We start from the raw sequence: 17822 nt of genomic DNA on the forward strand, positions 1-17822 counted from the left end.
TCGATATCTATGTTCTGTTTCAACTTTTTGATAAAGCTTCAGTGAAACATGAAGAACCCCATGATGCTCCCAACCTTCAGTCCCTTTTTATAAATGGGATGAATTTGCAGAACAGGGTTTACCATGTTCTACTAAGGGCTGATGTGAAGGGCAGTCACTATGCAGGTAGCTCTCAGAGTCTGAGAGAGCATCATCATACAGTCATCAAGTATCACAATATTGTCAAATATCTTCTATAATTAAATATGTAACAACCTGATGTTTTATCTCCTGCTGATTCTCATTAAGTTTATATTCCCTCTCTTATTACGTGTTGATCAGCTGTCACTTTAATGTTGCCTGAGATAATAATGAACCAGAAAGCTGGATGAAGTGACCTTCAGCTAGCACACATTTCTCTCTACATCTTTACCTGTGGTTACCAAACATTATGATCAGACAGGATGTTTAACAGAAAGGCTGGCTTGCTAGCCAGACTTCGAATCTTTCCACAGTGTTTTCAAGGAAAAATAACGATATGTAAATTAGATTTAACCTACCCTCCTCCAAATGTTTTTATTACAGATCTAATATGTATCTGTACCGTGTTGTACCCGTGCTGTACCCAAACACGATTGCCCCCCCGCAGCGCCATTCCCCCGCTGGCCAGCACGGCCCGCGGTCACACTACACAGGACTATCCGTGCTTAAGCACGATTACCTCTTGTACATAACGTCATAATACAACACATGCACGCTTTATGTTATTATGAAGCGTGCTCAGTTTACAAACAGGCGGACGAGAGAGAGAGAGAGAGAGAAAAAGAGAGAGAGAGAGAGAGAGAGAGAGAAAAAGAGACGCGCAGTCGAGTCCGCGTCTGTACGTCAGAGAACAACACAGAGAGCATGACAGCTACTTTACTGACTTTACAGCTTATTTTAAGCCATTTTAATCAGACACAGCCATAAATAAATAAAAAAGTAAAAAAAAAAAAAAAATAGGCCGAGTCCGCGCGCGAGTCCATGCGTGAGTGAAGTGAGCCGCCCCTAAATTTGAAGTGCCCACGTATTCTGATTTTTATGATAAATGCTCCGGACTCCAGAGCGAGCAGAGAGAGAGAGCGATGAAGTGAAGTGCTAAATGCCTAGGTCTTACCATAAAACTGACTATGAGATATACGTGTATGAAACGGGAGCAAACAAAATACTGTTCAGGGAATAGCTTCGGAGGTCGGTGAAATTAGTTTGAGAATAATACTGCGAGTCTGCGATAACTTCCGTTTTTCAAAATAAGGTGTGTTCCTGGGGAAAAAAAATAAATATATATGTTCTTCCATAAGTAGAAAATGATTCTGATATGGTTGGACTTAGTACTTCCTAGACTACGTGCACAAGTAATATGAAGTACTTTTACTGTGTACTTTTTCAGAAATCCATTGACAAAGTCCCTTATAAATCACTATAATGAGGTTTTTTTTATGACTTTGATATCTTGTAAAATAAAATTCTTCCATAAGTAGAAAATGATTCTGATATGGTTGGACTTAGTACGTCCTAAACTACATGCACAGGTAATATGAATAATAATAATATAATAATATGAACTTTTATTGTGTACTTTTTGTGAAATCCATTGATTTTGTGGATATCAGATACCATATCAGAATCATTTTCTACTTATGGAAGAATTATTTTTTACAAGACATCAAAGTCAGGGACTTTGTCAATGGATTACTCAAAAAGTACACAGTAAAAGTACTCCATATTACTTGTACATGTAGTCTAGGAAGTACTAAGTCCAACTATATCAGAATCATTTTCTACTTATGGAAGAATTCTTTTTTACAAGACATCAAAGTCATAAAAAAAACTCATTATAGTGATTATAAAGGACTTTGACAGTGGATCTCTCAAAAAGTACACAGTAAAAGTACTTCATATTACTTGTACATGTAGTCTAGGAAGTACTAAGTCCAACTATATCAGAATCATTTTCTACTTATGGAAGAATTCTTTTTTACAAGACATCAAAGTCATAAAAAAAACTCATTATAGTGATTTATAAAGGACTTTGACAGTGGATCTCTCAAAAAGTACACAGTAAAAGTACTTCATATTACTTGTACATGTAGTCTAGGAAGTACTACGTCCAACTATATCAGAATCATTTTCTACTTATGGAAGAATTATTTTGTACAAGACATCAAAGTCATAAAAAAGAGTCATTATAGTGCTTTAGAATGGACTTTGACAGTGGATTTCTCAAAAAGTACACAGTAAAAGTACTTCATATTACTTGTGCACGTAGTCTATGAAGTACTATGTCCAACCATATCAGAATCATTTTCTACTTATGGAAGAATTATTTTTTACAAGACATCAAAGTCATAAAAAAGACTCATTATAGTGATTTATAAAGGACTTTGTCAATGGATTTCTCAAATTCAGAATATCAGAATCATTTTCTACTTATGGAAGATTTTTTTTTGTCTGGAAAAGGAGATTAATAACGGGTCAAAATCGCTCTCTCTGTCTGTTACTCCTGCTCGCTCTGCAGTCCGGAGCATTTACCCAGAATACGTGGGCACTTAAAATTTAGGGGCGACTAACTTCACCATGTAAACTCGAGGAGCGGCTGGCTTGACCGCAGTAGTTTTATTTCGTTTCCGGATCCTTACAGCATGTTTGAACTTCATTGTCGATTGTAGAATTTAAATCAGTTTAACACGTGTTGTCCGCTTTGGAAGAGTTCAATATGTGAAACATCTGACAAATCTTGAACTCCTTTGAGCAGGGCTAAAATATTATGCAACGAAACCCACTCACACCAAACACATTAATACGTTTTTTGTCATCCAGAAGTAGCCTATAACTATACAGATAGCCTATCAATATGAAAACATGAAAGGCTTTACATTACAGGGGCGAAATGTCCTAATTTAAATTTAAAGAGTTTAAGCTTAGCCCTTATTTTCTATCGATCAATGGGTCAAACATTCACAGTAATACACAATAACATTTTGTTTTTCCACTGCTGAATAGTTTAAGAGTGAATGAAAGCTTACCTGCTGAGACCGTTACCAGCATGAAGAATCCCAAAAATATTCTCATGACTCGAACTTTGAGTTTAGCAGACGAATCAGATATCCCGAGGAGTGCTGCTAAATTAGGTTAATTAATTTCCACAAAGTTAGGGCATAAAAAATGCTCCGTGTGGTGTTATGGGAATAACTATTATGAGATTTTAAAAAATCTTTGCGGTTTAAACTTTAAACCCCAAACGAAAAACATACAGGCTATCAGAAATCACAGCATTACTGTCTTCAACTGTGAAGTAGTTTCCTCTTAAGTGAAAGCAAGTGTCCTCGTTTCCTCTTTTTTATGTCCGTCTCTCCGCAAGCCACAAGGGGTATGGCAAGCCATTTTAACAATTAAGCTGTGGCAAGCCCTTTTAACATTTAAGTATTAGCGGTAATAGCAATTGTAGATATCAATAATTGCTTTTTGACATGTTAGAATTCCAAGCCGACATAGCCACAATGTAATTTTCACTATTAACAATTCTAATTAAAGATATCTACAATTCATTTTTCACTAGTGGAAATGGTCATTGTAGATATCTGTAACTTAATTTCAACTACTCAACTTGTGCCATTGACTTCTATTCAAATTGAATTACAGATATCTGTAATTAAATTTTTACATGTTGTAATTCAAAGTCGACATATCCATAATGACATTTTGTCGCAATTCTAATTCATGATATCTACAACTCAATTCTCATTAGTAAAAATGTTAATTCTTGATATCAACAATTCTATTCTTACTAGTGACAAAGTTAGTTTGTGATATCTACAATTGTTCTAACATTACAGATATGATAAATTAATTCTAGATATCTAAAATGCAATTCTTACTAGTCGAAATTACATTATTGATATCTTGACCTGGAATTATTACAAGAATGTAATTACAGATATCTTGAATTAATATTTCAACATGTCAAAATTTAATTTTGACATGTTGAAATGTAATTTCCACTAGTGAAAACTAAATTGCTACTTGTTTTAAGAATTACATTCTTACATTTCCACTAGTGAAAAATGAATTGTAGATATCTTTAATTAGAATTGTTACTAGTGAAAATTACATTGTGGATATGTCGGCTTGGAATTCTAACATGTCAAAAAGCAATTATTGATATCTACAATTGCTATTACCGCTAATACTTAAATGTTAAAAGGGCTTGCCATACACCCGCATTCAATCCAAACACCTCCCTCCTCCTCCAGCTTTGACGCCGCCCGTCAGTTGAGAGCTAAACAGGGAGGGATCACAGGGGATCGGGCTCGTTGTGTTTTCGACGTATTACCAGCTGAGTTTACATCGTTTTTTCAAACGGGAATAAAAAGCAAAACAAAAAAACGGGGGTGCTGGATACCAGGAGGACGGCATGGGAGAGCACACGGCGTTTCTGCTGTTACTGGTGGCGACCTTGACGCTTTCATCCGAGGTGAGTTCAAGCGAAGAAAAAATCTGTAGGAGAGGAGAGTTTCCCCAGGCTCCGCTTTTCTGTGTGGGCCTTTAGCTTACAACACGGCGACACAAATCACGAGCACAGGACCACGGCGCCAACCGCGGCAATTTAATCATGACGTCATCTAAATAACCGTTAGAATGTTCTCTGTGTTGTGTTCAATGTTCTCATATTCGCGTCTGAATCTGAATACGACAAATATAACGCTCCACTGTTTGACAGTAACAACCAAAGCAGCTACCCAAAAAACACGCATTTACCGAGCTTACAGGGGCCCTCTTTTTTGTTGTAATGAACTAAATTATTTTTTCCATCATTCTTTAAAACCAAAAATGTCGTTTTAGTCCATATATTTGTCAGTTCTATAGTGTCCAGAGATTTACTACGCAGAATTATCAAACCAAAATGCTACCGAGGCCTACCGTTAGATGTCAGTGATTGACAGCTTTGGTGTTGCCAAGTTGGACCAGAGTGTTGGACTTGTTTTGGGGATTTTTAATGCAGTACTTGTACCGTAAACAATGATGTTTAGTAGTGTTAATGTTCACTGTTTCTGGGCAGCTGCGTCGTCCTGGCTCTCCAGCAGCAGTTTCAGCTGCAGTGTGTGTGTGTGTGTGTGTGTGTGTGTGTGTGTGTGTGTGTGTGTGTGTGTGTGTGTGTGTGTGTGTGTGTGTGTGTGTGTGTGTGTGTGTGTGTGTGTGTGGATATTGCTGAGGAGAATGGAAAAAAAAAAAGGATGCAGCCTTTATAGTTTGACACAAGCAAGATGGCGCCCACAGCCTGCACTGCTGATGTGCTGATGTGCAGGATCAGAGAGAAGCTCACAGCTTAGGAGCTGTTGGGGAAACGGGATGAGCTTGATTTAAAAATATACAATTGTATTAAAGGCATTGATTTGTTTTTCTAATTGCAGTGCTTTCTACTGTTCAGGCTCAATATAATATCACAGCCACTGTAGCTTTTCCACCCAACAACACCCCTTCATGCTGCAGTGAAAAATGTCTCCACAGAGGCATTACGCAGGACACATTATGTAGTCTAGCGTTCAATAACTTTACTTAACTACATTGTCTTCCAGCCAACCCTGTCATCCAGTCAAATCCAGCCATTGTGCTGCAGTGTATTCAATTTGCGTAAATGTTATTAAGTCACTTAGTCCCTGCAGCAGGACTTATATCTAATAACTTTTGCACCAGCCTTCTGCCAGACTACCTTACAGTCACACACACAAGTGTTTCCTAGATTTCTCTTTGATGCAGGACCAGGTCAGACTGGTTAACTCGGTGTAATCCCAGACTAATGAGCTCAGGAGCCACTTACTGGTAGAACTTGGCTTGATATGTCTTGTGACTAAAATGTGCTCAAAGGAAACGTGAGTTGAAGGACACAGGTCTACACTCCCTTCCCCCCAACGCTCTGCCAATGAAAGGCGTCTGATCCAACCTTCACAACAGGGTCCTAAGTCTCTGACTAGACTCTTCTCCTCTGTCGCCCCCCGGTGGTGGAATGAACTCCTAAACTCCATGTGATCTGCAGAGTTCCTCTGCACCTTTAAGAAAAAGCTAAAGACACAGCTCTTTCATGAATACCTACTAACTTAATGATGATGGTCTCCATATTATTGATGATGATGATGGTAATGACGATGGTTTTTGTTTGATAACGATGACTTATAAGATGGTTTCTATACTGATTAGAGCTCTCAAGAACTGCCCTCAATGTTGTGCTTTGCCTCCCATGTTGTGTTGGTCTAACAGCTGCACATAAATTGTTATTATGTAACAACAACACTGTTTACTTTTTTGAAAATGTCTTTGCCTGTGACACCAGAACACTCATTGAGTTGGTTGAAACTTCTTAGTGCTGCAGTTTGTATTTTTCCTACTTTGCGGCTGTGGTTCAAACAAGATACACCAGATGGATCTGCCATGTTATGCAAGGCACTGAAGTTAAAAAAAATAAGGGAATTTCATATAAAATCCATAAATCATGGATAATATTATGCAATGGCCCGCTAAGGTTGAAAAGCAGTATTTTCTGCAGAAAAGAACAACAAGAAAATCCTGTCTTAACTCACCATTTGCTAATATATTTTTAAAAGTCAAACATTGCATTAAGTCAAATTTGGTCATTTGAAGATTGAAAGCAGATGGTTTAGTAGGAAGCTGGCAGGCATCTGTCTTTTCCAATGTTTGCCAGAAAGATAGTTGGCCCTGGAGGTTAAAAATACCAAGACTTCCACCTATTGTTTCCAAAATACAAAGGAAAGAAAACAGAACGTGTCGTTCAGCTATGTGATATTGTAGTGTACATAAGCCAAAAGCAGTTAACTTGGAGTAAAACAAAAGGGTTTCAGTGTCTCCCCTAGGTTTACAGTGTTGGGGGGGGGGGGGGGGGGTACTTTTAATGACAGCTGTCCTTTTCTATCGGAAAGGTATCCTTAAATGACTTCTTTCCCTGATTCTACTTACTTTATAGTCCAACTCTATCCACTATCTTATCCCTACAATAAAGGCACAAAAAGCCCCAAGAAAATCTTTTTAAAAAACTTGACCTTGAGAGAAATGGAAGATAATGCAGTTTAATCTCTCTCCTTTGTCCAGGTCTACCCGGAGTTGCAAATCACAAATGTTGTGGAGGCCAATCAGGTTGTTTGCGACTCATAATCCCTCACATTTTGATTTTGGTTGCCTGTGGGAGAAGTTTTTCTCTTCTCTGCTGTTTCAGACTATATTTCTTCCTCACGCTCTCATTGCACTTTCTCTGATAAAGGAAATGAATAAAACCTCATAAGGCAGGGATGCAAAAAGGCACATGTTCTACCCTGTGGCTGTAATGCTTAGCACACTGGCTTATGGTCTCAAGGGATGAAACGGAGTATCCTGCCTTACTAAGGCTAAGACCAGTTATATTATCTTTTTTTTTATGCAATGACTTAAATGTGCTTTAAAATCCTGAAATTTAAAGATGCCTTTATTTGAATGATTTACTAATCCCAGCACGGTACAAAGAGATGCTTGTGGAGCAAGTAGGTTAAACTCAAATGACTACACATAAAGCTCCATATATAATATCCTGATCTGTTTATGGATCAGCTGTACTCAAGCCAGCTTATTGAAATCACTCTTCATCGTTGTTGTTCCTCTCTATTCTCTTTCTCTGTTCAGGTTCCTGCTGATGACTCTGTGGGTTTACTGACTGAGCCCCAGGTGGCCATGTTTTGCAGGAAGCTCAACATGCACATCAACGTGCAGAGTGGCAAATGGGAGTCGGACTCCTCTGGAACCAAGAGCTGCATCGGCACCAAGGAGGGCATCCTGCAGTACTGCCAAGAGGTATTACAAACGAGACGGAGACAGCATTGCACACACTGAGAAAAAAGGTAGGGATACAGAGAGAGAAATGGAAGATAATGCAGTTTAATCTCTCTCCTTTGTCCAGGTCTACCCGGAGTTGCAAATCACAAATGTTGTGGAGGCCAATCAGCCTGTCAGCATCCAGAACTGGTGCAAGAAAGGCCGCAAGCAATGCCGCAGTCACACACATATTGTCGTACCATACCGCTGTCTGGGTGAGCACTTTGAGTGATACACCTTTTTGTTACTGAGCATGTTTGTGTGTACTGTATATCTGAGTGTGTTTGTAATGAACAAATGTGTGTGTGTGTGTGTGTGTGTGTCCCCTTCAGTTGGAGAGTTTGTGAGTGATGCCCTGCTCGTTCCTGACAAGTGTAAGTTCTTGCACCAGGAGCGTATGGACCAGTGTGAGAGCCACCTGCACTGGCACACTGTTGCAAAAGAGGTGAGGACATACAATCACTTTCTCCTTTTCCTTCTCTATCTGATGTTCAGGTGGACATCCACCCCCCCCCCCCCCCCCACCACTCTGCTATCAAACTTCTCTGCCACTTATTTCTGATGCATGTTTGTCCTGGTTCCTTTCTGATTGCTCATTCATGTGCCGTCCCCTATAAAGCATTGTTTGCCAGGCATTGATTTCGACTGCAGTTATAATAAATAATCTGTGTTGGAGCAGATCTATGTGTTATCTGAAACTCTTTTCAGAATCAGAATCAGAATCAGAATCGGGGTTTATAGCCAAGTACATTTACACATACAAGGAATTTGACTTGGTGTATTGGTGCTAAACAATTAACAAGGAAATAAAGCAGAACTAGCAACAACTTAAATAATACAGTATAAGAAGATATTACAATATATACAATAGAATTAAAAAATGTAAAATATAAAGAATAAAAAACACAAAATGTACAAAAGGTGTAATGTATGAGCTGTGCAGTGGACTATGAGGAAAAAAGAAATAATCTCTTTATCTCTAGTCACCAAGGTTTGCTTTAATATCCGCACAAGCCTAACTTCAGGAAATGATTGAATGCTGTGCGGTTGCATTTTTGAAAACAAAACTTTATTTTTATTAAAAAGGCCCCCAAGAAACTGTGTGAGAATAAAAGTCATGTCATGTCTTTGAAATTAGTCCTGCGGAGACCGCTCCATGAATCTCCATGACTACGGGATGCTGTTGCCGTGTGGCATCGATCGCTTCCGGGGGGTGGAGTTCGTCTGCTGTCCCGCGGAGTCGGAGCGAGAGGTAGACAGCGTCGAGCTCCAAGGGGAGGAGTCGGACGTCTGGTGGGGCGGAGCCGAGACCGAATACTCTGACAACAGGTAGCGTCACTTACTCGTGTTTATTTATCATCCGGCGTGGCAGGACACGCTCACTTGTCGATACGTGGACTAAAAACCGACCGCTTTCTCCCGCAGCATGACTCGCTCAGCGGACACTGAGCCCGCCACCGCTGAAGACGATGAAGATGAGGACGAAGAGGCAGAAGCTTTTGAAAGGGATGAGAACGGAGATGGTGATGAAGAGGAAGAGGAGGAGGAGGAAGACGATGATGACGATGTGATCGACGAGCGTGATAGTGATGAGCGCAGCGCTAACATCGCCATGACAACCACTACCACCACCACTACGGAGTCAGTTGAGGAAGTTGTAAGAGGTATGAAAAAGATGCACATTTTTAATTGGTTGTATTCATCATGTTTTGTCTTTTTGTTTTTGCTTTTATCTTTTTTGCATTTTTACATTCATTCCTGTTTGATTTTTTTGATTTTGCCTGTGTGTGTATATCTCAGCCGTGTGTTGGGCTCGCGCTGTGTCAGGCCCGTGTCACGCCATGCTGGAGCGTTGGTACTTCATACCTCAGAAGGGCCGCTGTGCTCCCTTCTTATAATAATAATGCTGTGGTTATTTTCTCTGTTAGATCAAAATCGTGTGGTAGGAAAGGCGGTGAAAATATGAAGGCTTCAACTCAACCTTTATCTTGTTTTAATTCAAGACAAACCATCTATCACATGCCACCCAAAGAAAACTCATTTAACAGCTCAAAATCAAACATGTATAGCAGATAAGGTGTGATACTTTATATCAGGCTTGGTATATTAAAAAGCTGTTGAATACATTTGATAATGGTTTTGATCTTTTCCTGGAACTAGTTGACAATAAGTAAATTATAGATAATCACCAGCAATGTTCTTAGAAAAGCCTGAGACAGGACATTTTACATCATCAGTTAGTAATTCAACTGATCATGTTTAATTAGTCAACAGAAGGATAATGATCATTTAGTACTCAACGTGTCATTTTCTAACCATTAACACCAGCTGATACTTTCTTATAGAATATGGATGAGGCGGTATAAATGCTGACCTTTGAATGTCAGTCTGCATCTGCATCTGCATGCATTTCTATACACGTGTTTGCATGCCTTGCAGTTGCAAGGTCTTGTGTCTGCTCTGTAGTAGTCTGACCTGCCTGTTTGTGGGTCTGTAACAATGTCTTTAACATTATTTCTTAACCCTCAGGCATCAGTTTAATTTACTGCCCTCTTAAGTCACTACGGGCAAAAATGTCCATGCCAAAAAACTGATATAAAAATAGAACAGATTGATATTTTTTTCTACTTTTTTCTGCATACATCTCTTAAACAACTTCAGCCCTGCTCAAAAATATCAAATATTCAATCATTTTTAGGAATTTAACCCTTTAAATGCCAGTTTGATTACTTGATGTCACTGTTGTTATTTAAGAAAAAAACACAAAAATGAGTTATTTTCCATATAAAAAATATTTGGAGGCTGGGGGATTTTTTTCAAATCAGTCTTGGATATGTCAAAGATTATCCAAAATATTGACTTTGATGCATTGTTAGTTTTTGTGTAGAATCAGATTTAAAATGTAGTTCCCTGTTTGGACATTGGAGGGCGAAAATGTCCAATTTACAAAAACTGCCACAAAAATAGAACAGATTAATATTTTGTTTTGTTTATTTTTTGCATAAATCTGTTAAACAACTCCAGCCCTGCTCAAAAATATCAAATATTGAGTAATTATCAGGAATTTAACCCTTTAAATGCCAGTTTGATTACATGATTCTGGCATTTAAAGGGTTAAATTCCTGATAATTATTCAGAGGGTAGTAAAATTTCCCAGTGTTCTATTGATCTATTAAAAAAATTAAAATGTGCATTCCAAAATTTGTCAAGAGAGACTTTCTTCCAAAAAATGTGTGCCATATGCACAAACAAACAAAATGATGGCCAGATGAAGAGGTAACATTTGACCAAATGGACAAAAATGTCCATAGTGATGCAAGAGGGTTAATCAGTTCAGGGTTTCAGTGGGGCCACCATGTTCATGTGTGAATTGGGGAGTGTTTTTTCAAAAGTTGATGGGTTCATTTGCAGTTTCCATCCAGTGAAGCATCACATTCACGATGGTGCAGCTTCTACCCTGATCCTGACTCAGCATTGTTCATCTTATCTCCAGGCTCCCACATTATATATAAAGACATACAAACAGCAATTTGTACTTGGAAACTGATCAGCCTTTGTCCCCTGATAACCTGTTTAGTCTTAACACTCTTATTTGTGTTAGTATGTATCTAACCTCTTATATGTGTCGTCTAAATGTCTTGAGCTGAAACACTGAAATCTGTTTCTGTCTCTTTGGAATGTTTTGTGTTTCAGATGCCTTTAGGATCAGTGTGTGTTTTCTCCTTATGCATCCTCTAAAAGTTTAAATCTTTCCCTTCACATTAAACTCTCATCTTCCCTGCCAAGCATTTTGACTCCTCCCTCTTCCTTCCTCTCCAGTGCCCACCATGGCCCCCAATGCCGTGGATCAGTACCTCGAGGCTCTTGGGGATGACAACGAACACTCTGACTTCCAAAAGGCCAAGGAAAGCCTGGAGGCCAAACACCGCGAAATGATGTCCCAGGTTAGTTTGTGTGTCTGGTTTTAAGTACCTAAATTATAACCTCAAAGTTTATACTCTCTTAAAGTTTTTATGTGATTTTTCACACTTAAATGTAATATAAATCAAGTATATCCTCTGAAAATAACTCTGTGAGTCATGACTGTCTACAATGGGTGTAACACCCGAGTCCCACTGTCTGTGATGTTTTCAGAGTTTTCAGAGTCCTATCTTCAGTTTGTTTACATCGCCCGGACAGCCGGCTGACTCCTCCCCTCATGTATAAAAGTTGTTTAATTGAGGGACTAGAGAAAAGAAGAATAACATACTGTACTCACTGCTTAACTGTGTTTCTAGATCACGCTCATTTCAGGTAAATTTACATGCAGTGTGAAGGTACGAGCATAATAAAGATCGCTAGCATTAGCATGCTAACACAACAATGCAGCGCAAGTTGTTTTGGTTTCATGCTGGTGCTCAAGGGCGACATCTGCTGGATCAACAAAATCACATATAAAGCCTTTAAGTACCTGATCTATAACCTCAAGGTTTATACTCTCTTAAGTTACAAAATTGTGACACAAGCTTTTAAATCCTCCGGATGTAAAGGTTGCTTTTCCTCCATTATGTGCAGGTGATGAGGGAGTGGGAAGAGGCTGAGAGGCAGGCCAAGAGCCTTTCTCGCGCTGACAAGAAAGCTGTGATCCAGGTAGGAAACCCACCATGACCTCCATTGTGTTTTTTGTAGGTTTCATACGGTCCTTGTCATGATTGGAAGTTGTGGGAGAGGAATACTAATCTGGGCCTTCAAACTTCAGCAGTGTAGAAGTATCTGTGATTTTATGTGTTTCATGGTGAGGGGTACAGACTTTTTGCAAGAAATGCAGCAGTAGAGCAGTCACCTTCTCCTCCATAATCAATGTTGGATCAGGAGGCAGAGGATGATTGTGACACAAACTGACCTGTTTGTTGATATTCAAGAAGATGAAGGACAACAAGTGGCATTTAGATCTTCAGACTTTTTTTTTAGCCAGCTTGTGATCTGCTGGCTACAGCCCATAAGCTGTGTAGCTTTGATAATCATGAATTAGGATCATATTATAGTATTAAGAAATGTTGTTCATGTCTGTTATTGTCTGATTGGTAAAATGTTGCAGCATTTCCAAGAAAAGGTGGAGGCTCTGGAGCGCGAGGCAGCAGGAGAGAGGCAGCAGCTGGTGGAGACCCACATGGCGCGGGTCGAGGCTCTGCTCAACAGCCGCCGACGCCTGGCTCTGGAAAACTACCTTAGCGCCCTGCAGGCCAACCCTCCACGGGTACACACACACACACACACACACACACACACACACACAGGAAGCAGACGCATGTCTACACACACACCTCTGATCTGTTAACAAGAAGAGCTGTTATAGAAAGTCATGGGGTCTATGGGGACATCACATCAAAAATTATTATTATTATTTTTTTTTCTTCAAATGGCAATAACTCCACTAACATGGTACAACACTGACACCACCAGGCTCGTCAGGTGTTGAGCCTGCTAAAGAAGTACGTCCGTGCAGAGCAGAAGGACAGGCAGCACACGCTGAAACACTACGAGCACGTCCGCACCGTCGATCCAAAGAAAGCCGCGCAGATCCGGCCTCAGGTACTAAACTCCAAACGCAAAGTCCAAACACTTTAAAAGAAAAGCAAACGTTTGTTATTATGAAACGCTTGTTATTCCTTTATTACCGACTGTGGCTTCAACTTGAATGTTTTAAAGATGATTGTTTCAGAACTGAACAGGAACTTGTTTCTTTCTCCCGACCCTTTAGGTTTTGACCCACCTCCGTGTGATCGATGAGAGGATGAATCAGTCACTGGGTCTTCTCTACAAAGTACCAAGTGTGGCCAATGAGATCCAAAGCCAAGTCTGTAAGTGTTGACCTCATATTAAGTATGAACCTTAAACATCTGCACAATCAGTTGGGTAGAAAGACTGTTCATGTGTATAGCATGCTAATGAACATTACAGCATCATTATTCTATACTGTTTTAATTTTAATTTGACCCTTTTAAAAATGTTCATGGGCGCCAGTGGCCTAGTGGTTAGTACGTGCACCCCATGTTCAGAGGCAGCCCGTGGGTTAGAATCCGACCCAGCTAAAAAAAATATTCACGCTGAAAATATTGTAATTGTGTCAGTGTTTTCTTGAATATGATGGACTCTTTGGTTTATATAATATCTGATTGATTCAGATTCAGATTTTTTTATTGTCCCACGAGGGGAAATTTGCATTGCAACAGGAGCACACAGGAGACAAGAAACACAAGGACAACATCACCATAAAACATAAACCAAAACAAATAAAAAAAATCAGACAACACAGCAAAATATAAAACCAAATAAAATCAGTCAAGAGCCCGTACCAGAATGGAAATTCAAGTCATGAAAGTGCAAAGTGGAGGTGTGCAAATGTGCAATTCAAGTGCAAAAAGAGCAACAAATAGCTAATTGTTGTTTAACATATTAATTGCACTTTGTAAAAAACGAGACCTGGAGGCTTTTAGTCTTCCTCACAGGAGCTCTAAAACGACGACCTGAGGGTCAAACTCACTGTGAAGTGGGTGATCTGGGATCACAAGTATGGCCCTTTCAAAGAAGTGCTGCTCCCTTCATCAGAATGTCCACAAAGTTAACTTAAAAAGATATTGAACATGCGTCTTGTTATCATTTCATAATTGACACAAAACATTTGTAAAAAAAATAAAAGATTCAGCAAGCTGCTCAGTGAAACGAGAGATGCTCTAACATTGGGACATGTTGACATTTGACCACTTTCCACAAGCCGTGGAACCATCCAGACTTCGTTAAATTGCCCTACGACGTATTGTAGTGTTGAGTTAGGGTGAAAACAAGTGAATTATCATGTACCGGGTGTCCATTGATGCGTGGTGTCCTGAAAACACACAGAACCCCTCTTGTTAGTTTGTTTTCAGTAATCAGGACGCTGTATGGACCTTACCTTGCATGCCTTTTTTTTAAAAGTGTATCTCCATCCCACCTATCCTCCTCTCATCTATCATCATGATATGTCTCTAAAGCTCTCCTTCTTCTTCCCCCTAGCTGTCATAGTGCAGAGAGTTCAGTCGGAGCTGTCTCAGCAAGTCTCCTCTTTGCAGAGCGATGGCAGGGTGAGTCGATTCGCACCCACTCACATTATGCATGAAGTTTGTCCTGTGTGAACTGCACACTCTTCAGTGTATAAATAGAATCTGCTCTGCCACACATACATCGAGACAAAGCCACACTCAACATGGTCTTGCACAGAAGGACGTTTAGATACTGCATTGGTAACTGGTGGATTTAACGCAGAAAGAAAAACACAGCAGGTGGTACCTAAAAAGCATCGATTACATTTGATATTTTCAGTTTGTTTGAAAGACACTTGAGGTAACAGAAAGTTGTGCGATCAGCTGAATTAGATAAATTGAAGGAAAGTCATCAAACTGATTCATCTGAAACATGAAGAGATCTCCCAGGTAAACACTGGGAGAAGATTTAGACTGTGGGTTTTTTGGGCTATAGAGCGCCACAGGAATGAGTCCTAAAACCCTGAAGTGAGTTAGCATTTGAGCGCCATGGGGTCTAACGTCTAAAAGTCAACGGGGATTTTGAATGGGTTTGTGGTTAGACTCCTGAAATAAGGTCTGTGGTTAACACAAGCTGAAGAGATGTTGGTGTTTTGTTAGACCACGTAAACTACGTTAGGTAATACCCCCACTTGTGAAGTTTGAAGTTTTTACTCGTCTTTAAAAAGGCGGTTGCTAACAAGTGGCTAAACGTGACTACAGTGGTTGTCGGGGACATTAAACGTCATCACGCCGGACACAGAGGCCGAGAACTCTCTCACTAGTCGGAGATGTCTCCTGTAGGTTTAATCTTTAGGTTAAGGTGAATATTATGTTAGTAAACTATTTATTAAGCTACGAGGATTAGTTTATCGGAGATCGTCTGAAGCGTAACGCTAGTGACGTCACAATCATCCGACCGTGGTGTAGTTAGCTTGTAGCATAACGTTAGCTTTTTACTTCCGTCGGCCGCATTAACGCTTCAAACATCATAAAAATGGCGTTCATCTGTGAAGATTATCCTGCTGAACAAAAACACAGATTATTTTCTACAATGATCCAAAATCCAATGAAAACATCCCAGAGGAGAATTCTGTTTAGACGCCATGGCGACGCTACTTCCTGGTTGGCCTACAAAAATACGTCATCCGGTTTGTTCTCTATTGGGCACATGAATAAATCACCAAGCTGAAGTCCTGCTGGTGGTTTTACATTTTCACATTTTAGAGGATAATCTTCAGGATTGTATTTTTAATTTCAAATGAAACCACTGCTGATCGTCCAGAATAATATTCCTCTGTGTGTTTGCAGGTGGACGGCAGGGTGAGTTACGGTAACGACGCTCTGATGCCAGATCAGGCCTACAGCTCGGCTCCTATGGACCCGGGTCTGGACGGACTGGGCTTCATCCACCCTGAGAGCTTCAACCAGCCCAACACAGAGAACCACGGTAACACACATATCAACTACTTGCTAAAATCCGGTTTATTGAAACTGAAAGATTTAGTTGAGTTACAGACACTTGTAGTTATGTTCAGAGCAAAGAGTAAAGTATTACCAGAAAGTTTATAAAAGATGTTTTTAGCTCAGAAGATGAAGAGCATAGAAGAAAATGTAATTTTAAGCATCAGTTTGCGAGGACATCTTTAAAACAGAAGTGTATTTCTGTCATTGGAATTAAATTGTGGAATTCTTTAAATAATGTTTTGAAGGGTTGTGTTCAGATATTTCAGTTTAAGAAAATGTACAAGAACAAAGTTATCAGACTGTATGATATTGGCAGTTTGTGTGTTTTGTTTGTGTGTTCCTTCTTATTTCTGAGGAAGTGAAGACTGAATTGTCAGATTTGGTTTTTGTTGGCATGATATTCATTCATTGATTGTAATTTGGACAGAACCATCCAGACATTTATTGTTTGCTTTTTGAGTAAGGGGGGGGCAGGCAAAACAAGATTTATTGTTCTCCCTGCTCCTTTCCGTACATGGGATAAAGTGTGAATTGTTTTTTTCTTTTTCCTTTTCTGTTGTGTGTTTTGACATGTACGGAACAAATTTAAAAAATGAAAATTAAATGAACTACTTGCTATAGACAAAGATACTTGTTCATAAAATGAATTAGTCAATCAGACAACCTCTGTCCTTTGACTCTCCGTACCTCCCTCCTGAAGCTTTTTTTAAATAATGTTAATGTAGTTTCTCTGAGACTGAATGTGATGCACTGAGGGGCTGCTAGATAATGATGCATGTTTTTTAAATTTGTTCGTTCTGCAGTTGAGCCTGTAGATGCTCGTCCAGTTCCAGACAGAGGACTCCCCACACGACCTGGTGAGTTGGGGTTTATGTTAATTTCACTTTGACTTCACACAGGACTGAGTTAAAATACAGCTCTACCAAACATTTAGCTAGTTTTTTTCCCCTGCTCATTGCTCATCCACTAACAACTGTTGTTTTTTATATACTTATGATTATTATTATTATAGACTTTGTGAATGCTGCTTTTGTTTTCAGTATCTGCCCTGAAGCCGGAGGAGATGCCTGAGGTGCGGATGGAGACTGAAGGCACTGGATATGAAGTGTACCATCAGAAACTGGTATGAACACCGTTAAAATCAAAACCCTGAAAACACAATACACTTTTTTTTTTTTTTTTACAAGGCATTGATTGGTCTGTGCAGACAAAAAGTTTTATTTTTGTGTTTGAATGGCAGGTGTTCTTCGCTGAGGATGTGGGGTCCAATAAAGGTGCCATTATTGGACTTATGGTCGGAGGGGTTGTCATAGCAACTGTCATCGTCATTACCTTGGTTATGCTGAGGAAGAAACAGTATACGTCTATTCACCACGGGGTTATTGAGGTAAAACACCCGTCCACATATTGTTTATTTGTATATATTAACAGTATTTGTGGATCTAA

General features: G+C 39.5%; 2 protein-coding genes across 4 annotated transcripts in view; one reads left to right on the forward strand and one right to left on the reverse strand.

Moving 5' to 3' along the window:
- The window catches only part of piga (phosphatidylinositol glycan anchor biosynthesis, class A), a 171051-nt gene that overhangs the window by 26025 nt on the left and 127204 nt on the right, over nucleotides 1–17822 (reverse strand). Inside the window, exon 1 of one of the 2 annotated variants that reach the window (XM_061053424.1) lies at nucleotides 5960–6054. The exons of the other annotated variant lie outside the window; for it this stretch is intronic. The gene's annotated coding sequence lies outside the window, so the exon portion shown is untranslated. Of the gene's footprint in view, nucleotides 1–5959; nucleotides 6055–17822 lie in introns of those variants that run through there. 2 annotated transcript variants of the gene reach the window in all.
- appb (amyloid beta (A4) precursor protein b) overlaps nucleotides 4268–17822 on the forward strand; it is a 91547-nt gene continuing 77992 nt past the window's right edge. The window contains exons 1-16 of one of the 2 annotated variants that reach the window (XM_061053410.1): nucleotides 4270–4492; nucleotides 7684–7851; nucleotides 7958–8087; nucleotides 8205–8317; nucleotides 9011–9201; nucleotides 9298–9536; nucleotides 11692–11816; nucleotides 12427–12501; nucleotides 12950–13108; nucleotides 13315–13443; nucleotides 13613–13712; nucleotides 14905–14972; nucleotides 16221–16359; nucleotides 17180–17233; nucleotides 17417–17499; nucleotides 17617–17763. In XM_061053410.1, the coding sequence (XP_060909393.1) occupies nucleotides 4433–4492; nucleotides 7684–7851; nucleotides 7958–8087; nucleotides 8205–8317; nucleotides 9011–9201; nucleotides 9298–9536; nucleotides 11692–11816; nucleotides 12427–12501; nucleotides 12950–13108; nucleotides 13315–13443; nucleotides 13613–13712; nucleotides 14905–14972; nucleotides 16221–16359; nucleotides 17180–17233; nucleotides 17417–17499; nucleotides 17617–17763 (1980 nt within the window). In that variant the 5' untranslated portion in view covers nucleotides 4270–4432. Of the gene's footprint in view, nucleotides 4493–7683; nucleotides 7852–7957; nucleotides 8088–8204; nucleotides 8318–9010; nucleotides 9202–9297; nucleotides 9537–11691; nucleotides 11817–12426; nucleotides 12502–12949; nucleotides 13109–13314; nucleotides 13444–13612; nucleotides 13713–14904; nucleotides 14973–16220; nucleotides 16360–17179; nucleotides 17234–17416; nucleotides 17500–17616; nucleotides 17764–17822 lie in introns of both variants that reach the window. The other variant, XM_061053412.1, reaches the window with a different exon arrangement.

The sequence above is a fragment of the Labrus mixtus genome, chromosome 13 (assembly GCF_963584025.1).
Source record: "Labrus mixtus chromosome 13, fLabMix1.1, whole genome shotgun sequence".
NCBI lineage: Eukaryota > Metazoa > Chordata > Actinopteri > Labriformes > Labridae > Labrus > Labrus mixtus.